The sequence below is a fragment of the Lepidochelys olivacea genome (genome assembly GCF_965140295.1).
Source record: "Lepidochelys olivacea isolate rLepOli2 genome assembly, chromosome: 4".
NCBI classification, from domain to species: Eukaryota; Metazoa; Chordata; order Testudines; family Cheloniidae; genus Lepidochelys; species Lepidochelys olivacea.
In genome coordinates, this window is record NC_140414.1 from 65,865,687 (window position 1) to 65,888,124 (window position 22,438).

The 22,438-nt window shown below is 38.9% G+C and overlaps 1 protein-coding gene across 13 annotated transcripts in view; it reads left to right on the top strand.

Moving 5' to 3' along the window:
* The window catches only part of TRIM2 (tripartite motif containing 2), a 118,935-nt gene that overhangs the window by 52,863 nt on the left and 43,634 nt on the right, over positions 1-22,438 (top strand). For 8 of the 13 annotated variants that reach the window (XM_084625531.1, XM_084625535.1, XM_084625537.1 and 5 more), the window contains 2 exons: positions 9,723-9,904; positions 11,893-12,130. In XM_084625531.1, coding sequence (XP_084481657.1) covers positions 9,771-9,904; positions 11,893-12,130 — 372 coding nt within the window. In that variant the 5' untranslated portion in view covers positions 9,723-9,770. Of the gene's footprint in view, positions 1-3,793; positions 4,181-9,722; positions 9,905-11,892; positions 12,131-22,438 lie in introns of those variants that run through there. The other 5 variants (XM_084625529.1, XM_084625534.1, XM_084625528.1 and 2 more) reach the window with 3 other exon arrangements.

Genomic DNA, 22,438 nt, shown 5'->3' on the forward strand with positions numbered 1-22,438 from the left:
TCAAATCAGCAATGTCACTCAGAAATAATGCTATAATCCCTCTTTAGACTATAAACAATTTCGGGCCTTGAATATCTTTATCTCTTCTACAGTGCTAAGCAAGTATATTGACTGTGTGAAACGAACTTTATAACAATCCAACAAAATAGCAGATTCAACCAGTCACAAGATCACTTCAATAATTGGAAAGTATTTTAGAGGTAAAATTGTCTGCTTTGGACTTAATGGGATGCTTTTATACTTCTTTAAAAAGTAAATTAGATTATGACATATGTTAGATCAGTTTTTGATAGCTGGAAGGTAATTATGGTTGCAAGAGGCAATCCTGGAGGGACTAGCAGGTATTGATGAGTTCAATTTGTTCAGAGATCATATGACAAGTAGTGATTAGTGGATGTTACATTGGATCTTGCTGAATGGTATGTTTGTCCAACAAAATCCAATCAAAATAAATAGGAATTGAAGCAGGGTGAGGAGCAATGCGTGGTCTTGGTTGATAAAGAACCTTTGACTAACCCTCTAATATTAATTTAATACGTTACACCCTTTCTGAAAGAAGAACTGGAAAAACTAAGGACAAATCCTACCTTGGCTGGTACAGTAATGGGGCACAGGTGTATGCTTGTATATAGGGATGGGAGGATAAGGAGGGATGCTTATAGAAAGACTGAAGGTAGATTCTTTAAAAGGTTTAATCCTCTCTGTGGGGACCATCATCAGAAGAACTGAGTATTTACATCTCCCACTTACTTCAACTTGCAGGTGCTCAGCACCTTTGAAAAGCAGGTCCTAAAGGGACAGATTTCAAAGGTATTTAGGTGCCTAGGCACTTTTGAAAATCCCACTGGGTGCCTAACTCCCATTGCTGTAGAAAAGATCATTTCAGCAGAGGTGTTTATAGAAGCTACAGTAAATTGAGCCAACATTTCAACCCACTTACAAAGCATTTGTTGGTCTCTTTTGAAGGCATGTGTAACAATAAATGTTGAACAATATCAGCTAATCTGAATCCGGAGTATTTTCATACATACTCACATTATTAGTGAAGAAATTTAGACCCACTTCGATTTGACAGATAGCATTGTTTGTTTGTTCTTTTTTTCTTTTTCTTTTGCTCATAGGATCTCCAGGAGTGGGAACAAGAATTGAGAATTTTAGGGGTGGGGGGCAGGGAGTAGAGAAGGAGAATAGTAAATAACAGCAGACACTTTTTGTTGTAATAGCAGAGTGGGGATTTTCCCCTCCCTCACACAGTGAAGGTGGCATTTTTCTATTCAGAACTAATTTCACTAACTGCACAGCACAAAAGGAGGGTGCAGAAAGTCCCCAAGGGAGAGTATTTTATTGGAAAAAAACTATTTGAAGCAGCCTGCTAGTAATTGGTGTGCTGGGCAGCAGGGTTGTTCAATGAACTGTAAATCCATTTCCTCTCCACTAGGGAAAAGAAACCTACATGTCAAACATTAAACATGCAAGAATAAAAGCGTCAAGGAAAGTGCTGCAGCCATGCTCTGTTTCACTTGCATCGGTACTGTCCCCACATTTTAATTTTTTCAAAGACGAATTATTTGTAGAATGTAAAATCATTGCTGGCTGGCAGCGTCTGGGAATTATAAGAGAACTGAACTTTAACACACACTCTCATTTTGAGTTGGTGACACATTAATAGCTCCTAGTGAGAGTGATTATTACCCCAGTGACTCTCTTGCAATCTCCTCCTTCAGCCATGCAGTATGTTGTGGTATCAGCTGTGATTCCAGGGGTGCATAGTCATTACTGTACATTGTAAATAGCTGTATTTATACTGGCGATATCAGTACATATAAATCTTGTAGTAGTAACTAAGTGACGACAGGTAGCTAAATGATACTTGTGTGCATGTATATGACTGAATGTTTCTGTTTCAGCTCAGGGAGCGCTAGTTATGAATTTTTACATGCTTTTTGTTTCAAATGTGCTTTTTGTTCAACTGGCAGAAACAGTGTCCCCAGGATTTCCTTAGTGTGGGAATAAGGAATTCTGCTGAAACTGAAAAATGTAACTGATTCAATCATAGTTCAACATTGGATGTGGGAAGTGAAGGAGCCATATTTGATACCAGGGGCTGAAAACCCTGGCCCTTCATAAGCTGGTTTACAACATGCTTCAGCCCCATCTATGTTGGCCAGGGAAACCATGTTGGAATCTTGCTGTGTTCAAAACCCGTGTGGCTAACATAAATTAACTGTAGTTTAAATAATATCTGGAGCACTTTATAACTGTATCTTTATTTCAAAGTATTTTGTCAAGATAAAACTTAGATCTAGAGGTGGTCAAAAGTTTTCTGATGGAACACTTTTCTATTGTAAAATGCTGATTCTACAAAATCAAAGCATTCTGTAGGAATAAATAGATTTTGTCTACATTTTTTACAGGAAATTATCAAATATTTAATTTCTATAAGGTTGAAATATTTCATTTACTCATTTAGACTATCTTTGACTTTTATATTGTGATACTATAATTTATGTGATAAGTCTAAACTATAAAGTTGAAATGAAACACTTTTTGATAAGGTCAAAACAATTATTTGGAATGTCTCATTTCAAGAAAAATTATGCTATTTCTACTTTTTTTTGTCCCAGAAAGCATAAGGGGGAAAAGCAAATACTACTTTGTATGCAAAAAGATCATGGCTGTTATATAAGAGGACCATGCTAATTTTATTTTGCTTGACTTCAGTTGTTTCTGTGTACTCAACATCCTTCTGATGGGATCAATGACCTGTTTTGCACACCTGAGGACATAAAACTGAAAACAAGTTTTTTTTAAAGGGTGTGGTGGGGTTTTTTTTGTTTTTGTTTTTAACAGGTAAATGGAATAAGGGATGAGACACAACTCTTCATGACAGGTTTCAGAGTAGCAGCCGTGTTAGTCTGTATTCGCAAAAAGAAAAGGAGGACTTGTGGCACCTTAGAGACTAACCAATTTATTAGAGCATAAGCTTTCGTGAGAAGTGAGCTGTAGCTCACGAAAGCTTATGCTCTAATAAATTGGTTAGTCTCTAAGGTGCCACAAGTCCTCCTTTTCTTTTTGCGAACTCTTCATGAGTGATTGGAAAAAAAATACAAACCCCTCAGCAGACTGTCAGCTGTGATTTCATTGTTCGCTGTTAAGATGATAATGAGGAGAATAATTGTGTCTGAGTGAGATGAAATACCCAGTTTGTGGCACATGAAATTTCTGTTGGTTTGTGCCAGAAGTACAATTTTGATGTGTGTTTTGTTTGTTTTTTTGTTAAGAAACTCTCTTGTTCTTTATACATCTGGGAAATCACACAACACTTTTCTCTCATATCTTAAAGTTGGGGTAAAGAAGATATATTTTTAATACGGCTCTAAAGCCTGGAAAATCAGAGTGAAGTGCATTAGTCTTTAAGCTTTTATCTTCTTTATAAATGTGCTTTCATTCTATCTGCAGTGACTGTCCTGATAATTGATGTTCTGTAATATTCACACTCCCTCTCTAAATTAAATCCTTATTCTGATCTGAGTGATATTTGCATATGTATTTCTTAGCTGCATTAGCACACCAGATGCATGGTGGTAGCTGTCTCTGCCTGCTAATCTTGTAATAACATTCTGGTGACCAAATTCAATGGCTCTGCCTGAGCCTTGAAACAGCTGATTGCTGACTAGGGAAGGGGAGAGAGAGAGGGGGAAAAAAAAAAAAAAAAAAAAACCCAGCGAATCTCATTGCAGCTCTCTGCTGCATCCCTATCCCACAATCCCTTGCACAGTTTGCTGCAGTCTTTCAACACAGGCTGAGTGAGAGAAAGATATGCTAAATAAAGATTGATCGGTTTGAACCGTGAAGGGGTCTCCCACTTGTTAATAACCAAGGGAGGAAAAAAAATTCATGATGACTTCACTGGGCCTCCTATTATTTCTTCCATTTTTCTGCACACCTGTCTTCTATGTGGAATGGAGCATCACCACCTAGAACAAAAAATATGCTGTGCCTCTAATAATGACTGTGCTGTCAGGGATTCTTAAACAGTTTCATGCTTGAGGCTCTTAAAGTTGAAATATTACCAGAATAATGTTTTGCTCGTTTGGATTACTGAGGAACTGCAGCTCCATCCCAGAAAGGATCTTATACGCAGCACTGCTCTGATTAAGCTATTTATCTACAAAGATGGGTAGGTCTGAAATGTTCGTTTGCTCAGTATTATGCCTGGTGACTACTATTAGGTCACTCCTTCTGTTCTGGCACCCTATTTGTTCTTTATGATGCTGCATGCTGTAGTAAATGAAGATGCTTGCTCTATATTTTAAACAGTGGCACCAAACTGATTACAAGAGTGGGAGAGAGAGGAATGCAAAAGTGAGTTTTTTACACAAGTGTACTAGGTTTCTGTATGTTGAGGATGATTAATTTACTTATGTGTTCTGAGACAGACTAATTTTGGAGTTGCTGCTGTTACTGGATTGAATTCCTCATTTTATTCCTATGGAGGTAGGCAGGCAGGCATAGTATCTGGTTGCTGGAAGTTTACCCATGTGTAATGCTATCTCTGAAGCAGCATCATTTAGACTCTCTTCCCCCCTTCTTCCCCACCCCCCTCCCCCGAACTGAGTGTCTGACAGTTCCATTGCAAACGTTGCTATTGGAAACCTATTCATTCAGAATACATGAATAGACCTTCTAGGTTTTATATATCATTGATAAGTAGCAGACAAGGAAACAGCAAATGATTTGGTTTGTTCTGATAGTCTTTCAGTCAATCTAGTTGCAGTTCTGGCTGGGTGGAGTTCTTTGATAGCGCTGTCTTCAAGGAGGGAGAGTTCTCTCCTTTTATGAAAAAGAACTATGGAATTTAATAAGCAATCATAAATTTTCTATTTTTTGTGTGTGTACAATCTTATAGAACTTCATAGATGATTAAATTCCTGTTGTAGAAGCATAGGGGGAATAAGATGTAAATTCTTAATGTGAGAATATCTAACCATTGCAACAATTTAAGAGTTGTGGTGGATTCTCCAACACTGACCATTTTTAAAGTCAAGATTGGATGTTTTTCTAAAAGATATGGTCTAGGAAATATTTCTGGGACGTTATATGGCCTGTGTTCTATGGGAGGCCAGACTACACAATCACAGTGGAGCCTTCTGATCTTGGAATGTATGACTCTATTGAAAGTCTAAAGGCTGGTTTAAAAAAAAAAACTGTAGGAAGAATATTATTCTCTATTAAACTGTGCAGGTTTTTTAGAATAAGTCTTATAGACTTATAGAACCCTAATGGGTTTTATCGCTGTGAAATTCTACTGGGAGTTCTTTTCCATAAGGGTGGGGCTGCATGCTGATATTTCTTACTGAATTTGTGTACTCTTATTAGGGTTGGGATTTTTTACACTATTACACAGAACTGGTTTCACCTCCCCCCACTTCTTTGTGCTTTAAAGGATATTTTGAGTGAAAATTGATACATATTTCCAAACAGAAGGATAAAAGAAAGAGACAAAATTTAATATTTGAGCACTGGGTGGGTGACAAAGAATACTACTTTTTTATGAGCTCTTATTCTGGAATTGGTTTAGCTAAGATGAACTGGGCTTCCAAAGTGGTTCTTGTCATAAGATCACAGGGTGGGGTTTTTCATGTATTTTGATGTGATAGTCCACACATCTTCAGCTTTATTGACATATATTACAGATCTCTTCCCCCCGCCCCCGCCCCGTAGAGCTATATGTGGAGACTCCCAAGGTCTTACATTAATTTTAAACATTGATGGCCTTTCTTATTCCACCTGTTCGAGAAGCTAAATTATAATGCCATTAACATGTCGGGTTACCAATTTTGGTTGGCTGTATTCCTGGAGATTACATCACATAACATAATCTTAAATTTAAAAATTAATTTTTAATTCCTGGGGACTAGAGGCCAATCCTGGAGAGTTGGCAACCCTATTAAAATGCATTGTAGTTGTAGCCATGTTGGACCTAGGATATTACAGGGACAAGCTGGGTGAGGTAATATCTTTTATTGGACCAACTTCTGATTGTGAAAGATACAAGCTTTTGAGCCACACAGTGTTCTTCTTCAGCAGACCTGAAGATATTGCCTCACCTACCTTGTGTCTCTAATGCCGTTAACAGACAGGGGAAAAGATTTCCTAGGTTCTGTAAAACAAAGCAGTAGACTGTTGCACCCAAATGTCAGCCAAATGGCTTTTCTGCAATGAGGATATTTGGAAGTTTTAACTTCAAACATAAAAAGAGTTAAAGAATTTTTGGCTAAATGTGACAATCAGAAGATGGTATTATATAATGTTACTCTGGCTAGATCTTTAATTAAAATAACCCTGAAATATAGGTTAACATTGTGTGGTGCTGCTGCTCCATAAATCAAAATAAAATTAGTCTTCAACCAATTTCTAGGAGGGTTATTTAAGACAGGCAGCTCTTACTTAAACAAGTAGTTCTTGATTACTCCTTTTGTAGTCAGTGGGTAAAATTCCACCCTGGCATAAGTCCATTGACTTAGTAGAATTACACTCAAGATGAATTTTGGCTCAGTGGGATATTTGCATGAGTAAGGGTTGCAGGATCAGCGATTTAATCCCCAATCCCACAAACACCCACACATTAAACTATTCTATGGAACTACTGGTATGTATGAAATTTTATACATAAGTGTTTGCAGGATCAAGGCCTAAGATTATAAGTTGTTGAGCTATTTCAGTCTGCTTATATGCAGTGACAGGTGCTCACTATATTTTTGTTCTTTTTTTTAAAGACTCATGTCTGTCTTGTTTAATTAGAAATAACTTCTCAGTCTGTATACCCCTTGATATATCGGTTTTTCTGAAATCCATAGTCTGTCTCCTAAAAATATACGTAAAGGTGGGGGGAAGAGAAAAACAGCCTTCCATAAAAATAAAAACCCTAACTGGACCAAATTCTGCCCTAAATTGCACATTTGAAAACCCATTCATTTCAGCAGAGTGACACAAAGTGGTAGGCGGTAATCCGGGCTTGCTGTGTTTTAGACAAAATGTGTATTGAACATTTTAAATGGAAGTGTAGTTATTTTTAAACTCTTGTCCATGGTTTCTTTGGATGATTAATATCTTAAACCTAAAGTTGATAGGATGAGATCTGTATACAATACTCGATTTACAATGAGATTCAGAACTGTAATTGATCAGACAGATGAAAGATCTTTGACGATAACTAAGTCTCTGCATTCACTTAAACGTTTTAGCTGCAAAGATCCTGTAATCTTTAATGAGCCAAAATTCCCACTGAAATAGTGAGAGTTTTGCCTGAGTAATAACTGCAGCAATGGACTTGAGGAATATTTTTCTTTTAAGAATTTCATTTACTATGATAAATGCTCTTTATAATAGAGACGTGAAATGACTGAGTGTGTTACTTTTTACACTTGACATCCTTATGCTGTTCGTAACCTGCTTTTTAGTGCGTGCAGGCAGTCTTTCTGCTTTTCTCACACTCCTTTTTTTTAAAAAAAAAAAATTCAGGTTAGTACAGAGCAGATGGAACTGTGAATTAATGATCAAATAAATGTCCTTATAATCAAATCTCTGAAACTCCTCAAGGCTCCCAGCCCAGTAGACTGATGCATTTTAATATCTCATACTCTGGTTTTGATCTCACTTCCAGAAGCTGGTCAGTTAGGCTGCCTTTTTTTTTTTAACTCAAGTTTTTAAGATGTAACATGATCACATAATCAATAGTTTGTGTGTGTATTACGCACACGCACCTGGTGTTCCTTCACTTATACAATTAAGTGCGTTTATATTGTTATGGAGAAAACTGAAAGAACAGTGAAAATAAAGAAATACATTCTTAAAATACATTTATACAGGAACAAAAAATATAGCATATGATTTAAGAATACTGTAACCATTAATGCTAGAACTGAAATAATAAAACAAGGGAAACCAGTGACCAGTTCCCCCTTCTATGCATATAAATTTCAGTGTTATCTCTTCAATTCATACTGCTTAATGTTTTAATTGTGAATAATTTTATGACTCTTTGCTCATTACAAGGTGATCCCTAGAGGACTCCAGCTTCCTACAAAAGCCAGTGCAGCATGTCCATAGCCATCACCACTATCCTTATTCGTGTCACACACAATAGAAAAACAAACCAGTAAAACATACTAATCTTGCCAGACACACAACTCAGAGAATGCAAGCTGGGTTCAGCTCTGTTAGGTTTATGTGCTTTGCCTTTGTAATTGTTGCTTATACATAATACATTCAGTAGGAGACCAGACCTTACAATAATTACAAAATACCATGGACCAAACTTTGTGTAATTCCATTGACTTCTGAATTCATGTGACCATCATCATAGACAGATGGGCATTGTTGTTAAAACAAATATCAACTGAACACGAAAGAAGCATTTCTGCAAGAAGTTTGCCAACCCAAGAATATCTCTAGTGCAGGAATAGTGCTGGGTTTATTGGTTAGAAGGAAAATAAATTATTGCTTTTTGACTTCTTACAACTCTTCTTTTGTACCTGCAGTGGTCACTTGTTTTGCTAGCATTTCCTAATACGTTTTAACATGTAGTTTTCAGTTCCTTTTGTTGGATGCTGCTGCTTCTCTTTTCTTCCCCATGTTTTCTCTCCTTAACTATTACCTGTTTTATATATGTTGTCCGTCATTTCTGTATTATTCCACTGACCCAGAGACAGATCTTTCTCCTTTATGATGACCCCATTTTGTGGCCATTGTCTTAGAGGAGCAGGATTTCCAAGTCTGCTTCTGATTCCTATTTCTTAAGGAGTAAAAACCTGCTGCTGTGTCACCAGATTGTCACATAGTTCTCCCACTTTACATTATTTTTGCCATGGGGGGGATGAGCAGACTTCAGTCACAGAAATGTGGGCAATGCCCACTTCATTTTTGGTATGTTCTATTTCTTACAGCTATTCTCTAACTATGCTTCTTGGATCTCCTTCCTTCCTCTCTGCCAACTGCTGCTGGTGGCATTTCCAATGTGATGGGCAGGATGATGTGTTTATCTCTTAGTTTTGGGTCTCTTAGGCATCTAGGCTCTTTTACTGAACCCATTCATGTGGTGTCTCATCACCTTCTCCTTCTCAGCACTCAGCTGGCTCTGAAAATGAGGCTCCTTTTACCTTCCAGAAACCAAACGTGCCCCATCTTTGGCTCTGACTGTTAGGCAACTCACTTTAAAACTTGTTTTATACTAAAGTAATTTGGCTGGCTTGCGCAGTCCCCGCACAAGCATTCAACAAACTGTCTTCCACACTCTAGAAAATGGTTCTGTTTGTGAAGTGCTGGCTGGAGAAACTGGTATGAAGCTATCTTTAAGAAGACCCAGATTTAAAAATTGTTCTACTTCCAGGGTAGATAGATTCTTAGACCTACTTGAATCGTAAAGTATGGAAGAATTGACAAGGGCTGCAGCACAAGCAGCCCTGTAACTTACAACACCGCTGCAACATACTTTTCCAGAGAACCCACCGAGATACAGGTTTTTATTATTTAGTGTGATAGAAATGGCTGACCATTTCCAGGCTGTAGGTGGTGATATTGCATTTTAGACATTTCCCCTCTGTATTTTGATCTAAATGGAAATATTGCCCTCTAAATCAGGATAAAGTATATTGGAGAAGTAGGTATTAAAATTGGCATTTCAGGCTGATTAAAACCTCCCCTCCCTTCCTCTGTTTCAGCAGTGTGCAGGGTAGAAGGGATTGGGACCCATATGTCAGTGGTCTAGGATGGCCAGTGAAGGCTCCAACATCCCAAGTCCTGTGGTGCGACAGATTGACAAACAGTTTCTGATTTGCAGCATATGCCTGGAACGTTACAAGAACCCCAAAGTACTTCCCTGTCTGCACACTTTCTGTGAGAGGTAAGAGCTGTTTTTTCCCATTTGTAGTTCATGTTTTTTTCTTTCTTTTAGTTTTATCCCAGTGCATACCCGCAAACCTACAGTTGTCTTCAACCAACAATGTACCTTCTGTCTGTCTAGGTCATCCTGAAGCATGATCCTAAATTAAAGATTAGGGAGGTGAACTGGCATTATTCATATGGGCAGTAAGCAGGAGACAGCAACAGAACATTTTTGTTTTTATAAATGAATGATGGACACTTTCCCTTCTTTCACTCCACTGTCCCCTTCTGGTTTTGCCTTGTTAAAAAGAGCCATGACCAAACACAGTAGTTACCCTGTAAGATAGGGCATGTCTAAACTTCAGACAGGTGTGTTCTTAAACTGGAATTAGCTAACCAGCATTGTCTAGCTTGGGTTAAAATAACAGAGGAGACTTAGCAACCTGGGTTAGCAGCTTGAGTTCAAGTCTATAGGGCTGTCTTTAGCTCTCTAAATCCAGCTGAAATACCTGCGTGTAAAAGGCTTCTGGTTAAAGGCGAAGAATTGTTCCTGGAGGAATCTTACAGAAACTTCAGAGAACAGTGGGCCTGATTCTATATTTTCAATGGCTTTACTGTGATGAGTAACTCTGTTAAAGTCTATTAAATTAGAAGAGAATCAGGTCAATGATATTTTAAAATCATTGTCCTTTTCATTTACTGTGGTTAGAAAGATGTTTCTGAATGACAAATATATTGGGAGGGGAATGCCCTTTGCATGTAACCATACCGAAGGTTCTGTATCTCCTATACTGTCATAGATTTTAGAGACCTTAAAGCCTGATTCCAATCTCATTTATACCACTGTAAATTAGAAGTAAATCAATAAAGCTAATAAAGAGAGTTACACCAACATGAAAATGGCGTGTAATCAGAATCAAGTCCTTAGATTAACAGTGTCAATTTTATATTGATTAGTCCATTATTAGAGGCAATAAAAATGTTGTTGTTGATTTACAAAGTAGAGAAATAATTATCCCATTCTTTAATGTCCAAGTTTTCTACATGCCATATTAAAATATTGACTTGTAATTAACTATTATTCTTTCACAGTGTAGGTAATGCTTGGTATGTAAAAATAATTTCTCTCAGAAAGGAAATCTGAAAATATATCTGACTTCCACTTTTGCTCTGTTGACTCTCTCTCTAACGCAGCTAGCAATGTTTCAGAATGATATTTTACACTAAATTGAGGGGAGAAGGAAAAAGTGTTTTTTGAAAAGTCAGTTTAAAAAATACAGTTTAGAGTCCTTTGTTTGACTCAGGAGATTTAGCTTGTGGTAGACTTTCTTGTCTTGCATACAAAACTGTTGGAGAATTAAAGACAAATGGTACTTCATGTTAATATATAGTTCAGGTGTTAAACATCGCTTTCTAGCTCAATTTGCAGTGGGTATTACCAATAACACTGAAGTATGATATTTTCAGTTTTGTATGGGTGAAGAGCAAAATGGTTTCTGGCACGTAGAGGTTCTTTCTACAGTGAGCCAAATAAAATGGCTGAGGTCCTTTGTAGAAGGCACATAGCACGAAATCCTGGCTTCACAGAAGTCCATGTCAAAACTCCCATTGGTTTTATTGGGAATGGGATTTGGCCCTAAAATGTTTAAAACCAAAGATTAAAATTGAGGCGAATTGTATGGGAAAGCTAGCAGCTTAGCCAATAGATACCAATTAAAGAGAGACAAACTCTTGAAGGAGCTTATATTTGTCCTATCAGATCAGATCTTGGGTACATCAAATCCAGTCTCCTGTATCCTTTGTGTGTAGGAGTATGATGTATGAGTGGGTGGGAAAGATTAGAGAAGAAATTCCTTCCCTACCTTCATGATGGCCAGCTTTCACCCTTGCTTTGCAAACAAAAGCTGTTCCTGGTTAAAAATGATTCTTTCTTTAAAAAACAAAATACCTTCTAAGAGACTTTGGGTTTTGATGCTACTCTCTGTTTTCAATCTTTCCTCACAACAGGTGCTTGCAGAATTACATTCCCGCCCACAGTTTAACCCTTTCTTGCCCAGTGTGCCGCCAGACCTCCATTCTGCCAGAGAAAGGGGTTTCTGCACTCCAGAACAACTTCTTTATCACTAACCTGATGGATGTCCTGCAGCGAACGCCAGACAACAGCATTGAAGAGTCCTCCATCTTGGAGACTGTCACAGCTGTTGCTGCAGGAAAACCTCTCTCCTGCCCCAACCATGATGGAAATGTAAGTGAAATGATTTCAGGTAATGCATGCTAAACTAATCACCCTAGCTTATAATGATGATGGTTTTTCAGATAGCAGGGATAATGAGAACCACAGCGGTTCTCTCTCTCTCTGTCTGATACCCATCTCAACAAGGATAAGAAACTTGTTTTAAAGGAACAATACTAGAGCAGACTACCTATTCATTAATAGGTGGGTTAAAGCATCTTATAATATGCAGGATATTCTTTTCTTACTGCTCAGCTCAATTGCTATTGTCTCTATACTTGCTTACCTGCTTGTTTTCTAGAGCACAGTAAGAACACATCAAATTTACAGGTCCTGTTGTGCCAATGTCCCCTTTCTGGCCTCTCTGAATGCCCTCCTTCAGGTGTTAGGCCTTTACCTCTTCCAGGGCAGAATTCTGCCTATCCACCACTCTTAGGCTTGGCCCTGGGATACAGTACCCAGTACATGAACCCTCAAGGGCTTTCAGAAAAGTGGCTTATCTTGAGCCATTTGGTTTTCTTTCTGATTGTTTTTCCTTACAGTCCCCTATTATAATTCATTCAGGAAATGTTCCAGTAACTGTGTCAACACTCAGTTTTCATAAACTATTACAGAGCAGCTCTGATTCCATGTCAGTCATGCAATTTCCAAATGTTTCATTGAACCTGGTTTGCAACATTAATGTTCCAACTCTTCTTACCTCTTAGCCTGTTTCTGAAGTATAAAAAGGAGGCCATGTTGCAAACCTTGTCCTTGTTGTGTTATAAGATGAGTGCCGTGATTGCTATATCACCCAAGAAATTTGACAAAATTTCAAGGCAATTTTTTGAGGATTGTTTTATATATGATTCAGTTTTGGTAGTGGTATAATAGAAAAAAGTCATTTTATCTGATGGATGCTGCTATTATAGAGTAACAGTTGCTTACCTTTCCATTATTGACCTGCTGGCTTGATCCAGATTGGCTTGGAAAACAGACCTATAGTGTACTTCAACTATGAAAAAACATAGACTTTTTAAAAAGTATATTGTATTTCTGTGTATACACTTGTTCCTGATTGACCAAAGTTTCCATTCTTATTTTACACTTTTAAGGATGATTTCTCCAGGAAACTGAATAGAAGTTTGGTATAGTTATATTGACTATATGATTGTGAAATGTAGGAAAAATCAAAACCAAGATGTTATCTGGCTTGCCATCCTTTATATTAAGCCTTACAAGCTGATGCATCTTTAGTTGTCTTGGGAGAAGTTTAGATTGTGTTAAACTGGCCAAGGGAGGAGCTTATTAAAATTTGAGACCAGGTTAATTGTTTTGAATGGTCAGTATTATGTAATCTGAGGTATTTAGTCTTAAATGATGGCTTATTGGGGTGTGGGGAGAATACCTTCAGCAGCCACCACTTTGCAAAGAGGCATCATGGCTGTGACATACCAAGGTACAATCTAGACTGGTGAGTAGCTGTATCACCCCTGCCCTGCAACCTTGAGTGCTTTACAGTGTGTCTATGTGTGTAACTGTAGCCTACCAGCCACACTTAGGTTACAATCTGGCTCTCACCAGCGTTGGTTATACTGCATGGTATCCCCAACCCACCCCCAGTCTCAGATTCTCTCTCCGCGCCCCTCTCCCCCGACCCCCAAATGCATGTCTTGTACTGTCCAGCCATCTCCTTGACAGTACAAATATGGTAAGTCCACTATTCCTTTAAGGGAATAATAGGCCATCTTATTATCTTAAAAAGTTATTCAGACTCTTCCATTTAAACACACGCTGGATTAGATAAAAGAGCAAAACAAGTTTATTAACTACAAAGAGGGATTTTAAGTGAGTGTAAGTAATTAGGCATACAAATCAGAAATTGTTACAAGAAAAATAAAGAGAAGACATTTACTAATGCCTAACTTAAACTATAGTAGATTCAAGGAAAAGTTCTCACCATGTCCATAGATTAGTGACCAAACTCTTGGGTCAGGACCTCTCTCCCAGAGTCCAACAAATGCTTCCTTTGTCTGATTAAGTATAGTGAATATAATGGACAAAGAGAGAGTGGGGTGCTTCGGGGTGTTTTGTCCCTCCTTTTTACAGTTTCAGTCCCCCTCTTGAAAAAAACATTTCCAGCTGGGCACTAGGAGACAAAGAGTTTATGTGGAAAGTTGTTCCCTACTTGTTTTTTGTCACCTGTTTGAGTTTCCTTTGTTTCTCTCCCTGCTTGATGACTTTGTTTACTACTTAAATGCAAACTAAGCAGAGCACACATTCCTTTGTTTAGGACAGACCTGTTTCCCAAATTTCTGTTTCAGCATGTTGTGGGGTTTGTAATGTGTGTTGTTAAAACCAGAGGGGAAATCTTATAACTTCACATACAATGTTGCCACATTTATTTTATAAGAACGATACTGACCAGCAAATTGAGTTTTCACAAGATCCCTTACAAGGCATACTTTGTACAAAAAAGATTACAGTGGAGTGTAGGATGTGAAACAGAGGTGTATTCTGTCACAGTGGCATGCAAATAATTCCTCCTGAGAGCTGAGGAGACCACACTGGACAGTAGTCCAGGTTATGCCTTTTTTAAAAGTTGCAGGCTTCCATCTGTCTCTCCCACATTTCAGCAGCTCTGTTCTGTTTCTCCAAAATATAAATACCCATATGTAATTTAAAAAATTATTTTGAACACTACTGCTTTTTGTGATGGTGGTTTAGTGTCTATTTTCCCCTGGTCTACACATCACGGTTTTGATTACCTTTCAACAAATTCCACCTGTATAAGCCAGTCTCCTGAATTAGTTTGTTGAAAGGAAAGATTTAGAGCATCCTGAACTGGACACTTTTTTTTTTTTTTTTTTTTATAATTTTCATTTTGGTGAAACAAGTGAGAACTGGGACTGGCTGGGCAAAAAGATTGGAACAAGGAGTCAGGGAGTGGTGGACTAGGACTGGCTGGACAAGGGGACTGGGATGAGAAGCCAGGGATAAGGATGAGACAGAACTGGGACAGGGCAGAAGAGCCAAGCTTAGAGAGAACATTTGGAAGACACTGTGCTCACTAGTATATGTTCCCTTGCAGAGCCTGGAATAAAGCTCAAGATTCCTGAATTTCACCATTCCTTTCTTATCAGCAAATATCTGTGAAAGGCACTGGTGAAGTGTGTGTCTCATCCTCCTCTAGTGCTGGTCCACATGAAAGATGACAACCTACTATTGCTGTCAGTTACTCTGTTAGCTCAAGTGGCAGAAGTCTATGTGGTCGAGCTAACGATTCCAGCCCTGAGGTTGTCAATATAATGCCACCTGACAGAATTTCTGTTTTTTTGGTTTGCTTTTTTAAAAAACCTAGGAGATTACACACAAAGAACTATATTAAAAAGAACATAAAGGTTGCAAAGTCAAGCACCCAAAAGTTAGGAAATGCCAGAATTAATTAGGTTCTTGATGTGTAAACATCACGATACAGTCTCTAACTTCATAATGATACTATTTTTTCCCATAAGTTCCCTGCCTCATTCAGTGCACTGGATGGACCTGTTTTGGGATGAATCATGGTTGTGGAGTGAGTGAGGCTGCTGTCTGTAGGACATTTGATGCAGGGGTTGTACCGTAGGACTGGAGAATTGCTAACACAGTTCCTATTTTTAAGAAAGCGGGGGGGGGGGGAAGTGATCTGGGTAACTACAGGCCTGTTAGTTTGACATCTGTAGTATGCAAGGTCTTGGAAAAAATTTTGAAGGAGAAAGTAGTTAAGGACATTGAAGTGAATGGTAGATGGGACAAAGTACAACATGGTTTTACAAAAGGTAGATCGTACCAAACCAACCTGATCTCCTTTTTTAAGAAAGTAACAGATTTTTTTAGACAAAGGAAACGCAGTGCATCTAATTTACCTAGATTTCAGTAAGGCATTTGATACGGTGCCACATGGAGAATTATTAGTTAAATTGGAAAAGATGGGGATCAATATGAAAATTTAAAGGTGGATAAGGATTTGGTTAAAGGGGAGACTACAGCGGGTCATACTGAAAGGTGAACTGTCAGGCTGGAGGGAGGTTACCAGTGGAACTCCTCAGGGACTGGTTTTGGGACGAAACTTATTTAATCTTTTTATTACTGATCTCGGCACAAAAAGTGGGAGTGTGCTAATAAAGTTTGCAGATGACACGAAGCTGGGAGGTATTGCCAATTCAGAGAAGGACCGTGATATCATACAGGAAGATCTGGATGACCTTGTAAACTGGAGTAATAGTAATAGGATGAAATTTAATAGTGGGAAGTGTAAGGTCATGCATTTAGGGATTAATAACAAGAATTTTAGTTATAAGCTGGGGAACACATTACTTGGAAGTAACAGAGGAGGAAAAGGACCTTGGAGTACTTGACCACAGGATGACTGAGCCGCCAATGTGATATGGCCCGTGAAAAAAGCGAATGCGGTCTTGGGATGCATCAGGCAAGGTATTTATAGTAGAGATAAGGAGGTATTAGTACAGTTATACAAGGCACTGGTGAGACCTCATCTGGAATACTGTGTGCAGTTCTGGTCTCCCAAGTTTAAGGAATTCAAACTGGAACAGGTACAGAGAAGGGCTACTAGGATGATCCGAGGAATGGAAAGCCTGTTTTATGAAAGGAGACTCAAGGAGCTTGGCTTGTTTAGCCTAACCAAAAGAAGGCTAAGGGGAGATATGATTGCTCTCTATAAATATATCAGAGGGATAAATACCAGGGAGGGAGAGGAATTATTTAAGCTCAGTACCAATGTGGACACAAGAACAAACAGATATAAACTGGCCATCAGGAAGTTTAGACTTGAAATTAGACAAATGTTTTTAACCATCAGAGGAGTGAAGTTCTGAAACAGGTCTTTTGCCCCCACTGCTTCCCTTGGAAGGCTATCTGGCTTCAAGATTAAGCTCGATAAGTTTATGGAGGAGATAGTATGATGGGATAACATGATTTTGGCAATTAGTTGATCGTTGACTATTCGTGGTAAATAGGCCCAGTGGCCTGTGATGGGCTGTTAGATGGGATAGGATCTCAGTTACTACAAAGAATTCTTTCCTGGGTATCTGGCTGGTGAATCTTGCCCACATGCTCAGGGTTCAGCCAATCGCCATATTTGGAGTCGGGAAGGAAATCTTCCTCCCAGGCAGATTGAAAGAGGCCCTGCGGGTTTTTTGCCTTCCTCTGCAGCATGGGGCCTGGGTCACTTGCTGGAGGGTTCTCTGCACCTTGAAGTCTTTAAACCATGATTTGAGGACTTCAGTAGCTCAGACATAGATAAGAGGTTTTTTGCAGGAGTGGGTGGGTGAGATTCTGTGGCCTGCATTGTGCAGGAGGTCAGACTAGATGATCATAATGGTCCCTTCTGACCTTAAAGTCTGAGACATAAGAACTTGTGTCGTGAAAGGAGGGCATCATGGTTAAGCAGCTGAATGATACCCTGGAGAACTGGATTCTATCCCTTCCTCTGACACAGAGTTCCTATGTGATGTCCAGCAAATCAGTGAAACCAACCTTTTTGAAAAGTGTATTCCAAATTTTTTGGGGGGCCTAATTTCAGATTATGGAGTTTGATCTGCAGAATCGCTGAGCACTCACAGCTGCAATTGAGGTCAATGGGAGCTGTGCTTTGAACATATAAAGTGCATTATAATGCTAAGTACTCTGAAAAACCCAAGTCCTAGGAATCTCAAATTAATGTTTGTGCAGAACTTGTATACTGTCGAGATGAGCACTCTAGGAAAACCCATGATGAAATTAATAATCCTAAATGGGGTTTTGAGTCATGGGCAATAAATAAGGCATGGGATGGTACACTGAGCAATGAGAATCAAACAAAAGATTGAATTGTTGCTCATTAAGTGAGCGCTGTCCATCCTGTGCACTGAAGAAGGTAGGGGTATTGTGGAAAAGATAGCATCTGATCATGAAATTAAAGATTGTATCATAATGCACAGATACAGTGGGGACTGAATTAAGCTTACACAGGCAACCCTAATTCAGGTATTTCCTAACTCTTGAGTGTTTGACTTTGCAGTCTTCATATTCTGGTAACATTGTATGTGTGTAAGAGAGATTATTATATTATTTGTCACTATTGTAATAACCCATTGGAATCCCCATCATGGACCAGGACCCCATGGTGCTATGTGCTGTACAAACAAGACTGTCCCTGTTCCAAAAAGCTTAGCGTCTAAATTAGATTTTTGTAGTTATTCCTACCTCTCGTGGGAGTAAGTTCTATAATCTAGGTTCAGGTACTGTGAAAGTTCTGTCTCTGGCATTCATGAGGCTCCTCCTATTAGCCAATTATTCCACTGGTCCATGGGAACATACTGGTAGCTATGATGAGCGGTCGTGGTCCCTCAGGTGGTAGGGCCAATCCCATGATGGACTCTATTAGAAGAGAGATCCTGAACAAAACTAATAATTGGGAAGCCAGGCTTGAAAGTGGCACACTAGGGTGATGTGTCCACTGTAACCTGTGTTGCTAAGCAGTCGAGCTGCGGCATTTTGTTGCGTTTGAAGCTTTTCCAGGGTGTTAGTTTCTGGACATAAGTTTCTATAAATGAACCTGGATCCTATGATTACTTAGATCACTATAGTGAGATCTGTGGCTAGTTGCAGGTAGAAGTGGGCATCTTGTGCAACCATTGCTAATTTAGAGTATCCAATGTATCCAAATGCATTGAGCAGTCCCAAAGACTTTGAGGGCTGCCGACCAACTTAACATAACTATGTGAGGGTAAATGCCCTAGATGATTCAGAATGTTACAGTGAGAGTGAACTTTTCAGAATGCTTCTCTTTCTACCAGCATCAACTCTCTCTTGTCTGGGCTCAGCTTTAGCAAATGGCTCTTCATTTGGGTGCTGAGTTCAGCTAGCGGGTGAGTAAGCTAGGGGATGGTGCCAGGTGTGAAAGTAAGTTAAAGGATTTACTGGTACTCCGGAGTCCTGAGCAGGGGGCAGGGCCTTGACCGGAAGAGGCGTGGCCTCAACCAGAAGAGGCGGGGCCTTTAAAGGCCCCAGTGCTCTGGCTGCAGGGCTCGGGCGGCGCTTTAAAAGGCCTGGGGCTCCAGCCACTGCGGGGAACCCAGGCCCTTTAAAGCGCCAGCCTGGGCAAGCCGGTCCAGACCATACCGGCTTACTTTAACCTCTGGATGTTGCTCATACTGGAGAGCACGAACTGGCTGTCATCTACATACTGTTGACATCCAACCCATGCTGTTTCACCTGCTATCCAAAAAGCTTTATATAAATGTTAAATAATATGGGGAGGTGGACTGAGCTTTGTGGGAGTCCATTTGCTAGGCCTTTGGTAGTAGGGTTGCCAACTTTGGTTGGATGAATTCCTGGATTTTCATCACATGACATTTAAATATTAATCTTTAGTTCCTGGGGGTTGGAAACCCTATTTAGTAGTTGCCATAATGACCTGAATTCTGTCTAAAGGGAAGTACCTCAGCCATTTTAGAACATTTCAGTTCACCCGTGTATCTTCTGAGAGAAGGTACAGGAAAATATAGTGATAAAATGTATCATTTGCTGCAGAGAGGTACAACAGAATGAGTATGGCTGCCCTCCCCTTATCTATGAACAGCAAGAGCTCATCCAGCAGAACAAAAAGTGCTGTCTCATGCCCTGACTGAGACAAATCCAGGGATGGGGAGATGTGTGTTAAATTTCCCCCCTAAAGTGACGTGTGGACAATCTCTCTGTTAATAGGCTGTCCCAGATGTTCCCTACCCCCTTGCTCCCAAACAGGTGTCGCTCCTGCTTCACAGATCTTCTCATTTTTTCATTCTCCATTGGTAACCGCTAGAACCCATGAAAACTGGTAAAGACTTCTGTGAAAAGTCTCCTTTAGGCTAGATGAGAATGAATGGAGTGAATCTGTGACAGTCAGGTGCTGTTACAGGGCACTGAAAGTGCATTTGACAGTCATAGAGAAATATGCTGAGGGCTGAATGTGAGATTTGAGAGAAGATGGGACTTTGGGCAGGGGGCAAGGCAGGGAGACATTAGGTAAACATGGTTATGTATTTGTGTCACAGTTGAAGGAATGGGCAGTCATTTCTCCATTAAAGTCTCTCTTCCTGCTGTTTATTACTTTTTTCCTTATAGTTTGTGTTTTTTATTATCAAGTGAGAAGGAAAACACACACTTGATCATTGTATTTAAATATTACCAGACTTTGTATTTTTAGTTTAGAAATCAAATATATTTTTATTGTAAAGAAATATTTTTTTCATTGCTCCAGTGATGCTGGATTAAGTGCATAAATATCCCCTTAACTAAAATCGGATAACACTGGTGTGTGGGAGGGAGGTCATAACTTTCACTGGCTTGGTGCCTGATTTTAGCTTAACCTTCTTCAGTCCTTGTAAATTCTGTGATCTCTCTACCTGTGTGCCACTTAATCTAACTCCCTTCATTTTGCTAACTTATTTATATCCCTCTATTGATTTTTTTTTAAACAAATCCTTTGATGTGTCATCTTTTGTCATGTGCTCCCTTGTTATATGAGAAATTCAGTCGTATATGTCAGACTATTTCCTGTGTTTGAACTATGAATAGGTGCTTCCTCCATACTTTTTTCCTTAAAATTAGGATGATAGGTCATATATACAGTACTGTAAAACTTTCAAACCTGAGTGCCTAAAGTTTGACTCCTACATTATATGTAGGCACTGAGATAAGAGAGGCTTTATTTCAAAGGTGCAGCTTCCATTGAGTATAGGAGTGAAACTTTAGGTACTAAGGCTTGAAGATTTTGGCCTAGGAACACAGAAATTAGAAGTGAGGGGGAATTATTAGATCATCAAATTCATGTTCTTGCAACTGCAGCATATAGTACTATGCTAGAGAATATGTGAACTGTTGAATTGATACTACACTTGTTCTTTACGTAGAAGACCAAAAGGAAGTGACATGTCAATGTGCATATACCAGAGCCTGTGTAGAACAGAAGAATTTATTGTAAACTTGTGTGGATGCTACTTGCTACTGTACTATCCACTTAAAAATTCACTTATCCCTTGATGCTCACAAGAAGTGTGTTTTAGTGTAACATTAAAATCCTTGTCATTCCACCCTTCTTTGCACTTCCCAGTATGCCATTTATTTATCTATTTCATTAGACTGTAATCTCTATTATTGTATTCTATCCAGTGTTCAGTGCATTGTTGAGGCTAAAGAAATAGTATTTCAGGGTTACCACTTTTGCGAAGAATCTAAACAGCTGAGGTCATTACTGAGAGGTAAGAGCTTTTTGTCTCAAGGGCAGCATTTAGGATACTGGCTGATATTTAACATAGCTGGAGAGAGACAATATTAGGATTCAGATACTTTTGCCTGTCTGGTTGATTTGAAAAGATGTATGTAAGAGCTTTTGGTGTGTTGTTTGTTTTTGTTTTTAACTCCACTGTAACCTTATAAACCTTTTTAAAAATTATTTAAAGTTTTGCCTACTACATATGTGCAATAACAACAGGTAAATGTTGGTAGGACAAAAGTCAATACTGCTAGGTTTGGTGTATTGCTGCTTTAATTCGAGTGGACACAAGATCAGTGAGTGAAAAAATTAAACACAATACAACTTTGATATCCTAGTATAAATGTAGAGAAGTGAATTTTTTTATTTTTATTTTTTTACTACTGACCATCTTGTCCATATAACAGATGTCAGGCGGCATAACAGCTGAGAGCTTGAGATAAATGTGGTGTTACTGTAAGAAATTATTTATCTCCAGAGTACATATGTACTTCACTGTACAGATTAGCTTGTTGCTATAATTGTCAAATGATGGTAGTCAACAAACTCATAGGCTTAAAAGCACCACATTGTGCTGGCATAAGATTGGATGGTTTTAAGGTAGAGTCAGTGAGTGAGTCTTTCAAAAGTACTTAACATTGGTTTAACTCTGATCTCATTACAGCCAGTGGTAAAAACTCTCACTGATTTCAGTGAAAGCAGAGTTGGGCCAATACTGATTGCTTTAGAATATTCTGCCCAATAAGATCAATTCAAGATCTCTTGCACTTGGAAACCAGAGGTTTGATCACATGTTTTCTCAATATATTTTGCAAGAACATTCAGAATGCAAAGTTGTCATCAGCAGAAATGCTCATATGTTGTCCTGTTAAGAAAAAAGCCATCAAATAGCACAGTGGTTCTCACCCAGGGGTACACATACCCCTTGGGGTATTCAGTGGTCTTCCAGGGGTACATCAGCTCAACTAGATATTTTGCCTAGTTTTTACAACCCGCTACATAAAAAACAGTAGCAAAGTGAGTACAAACTAAAATTTCATACAATG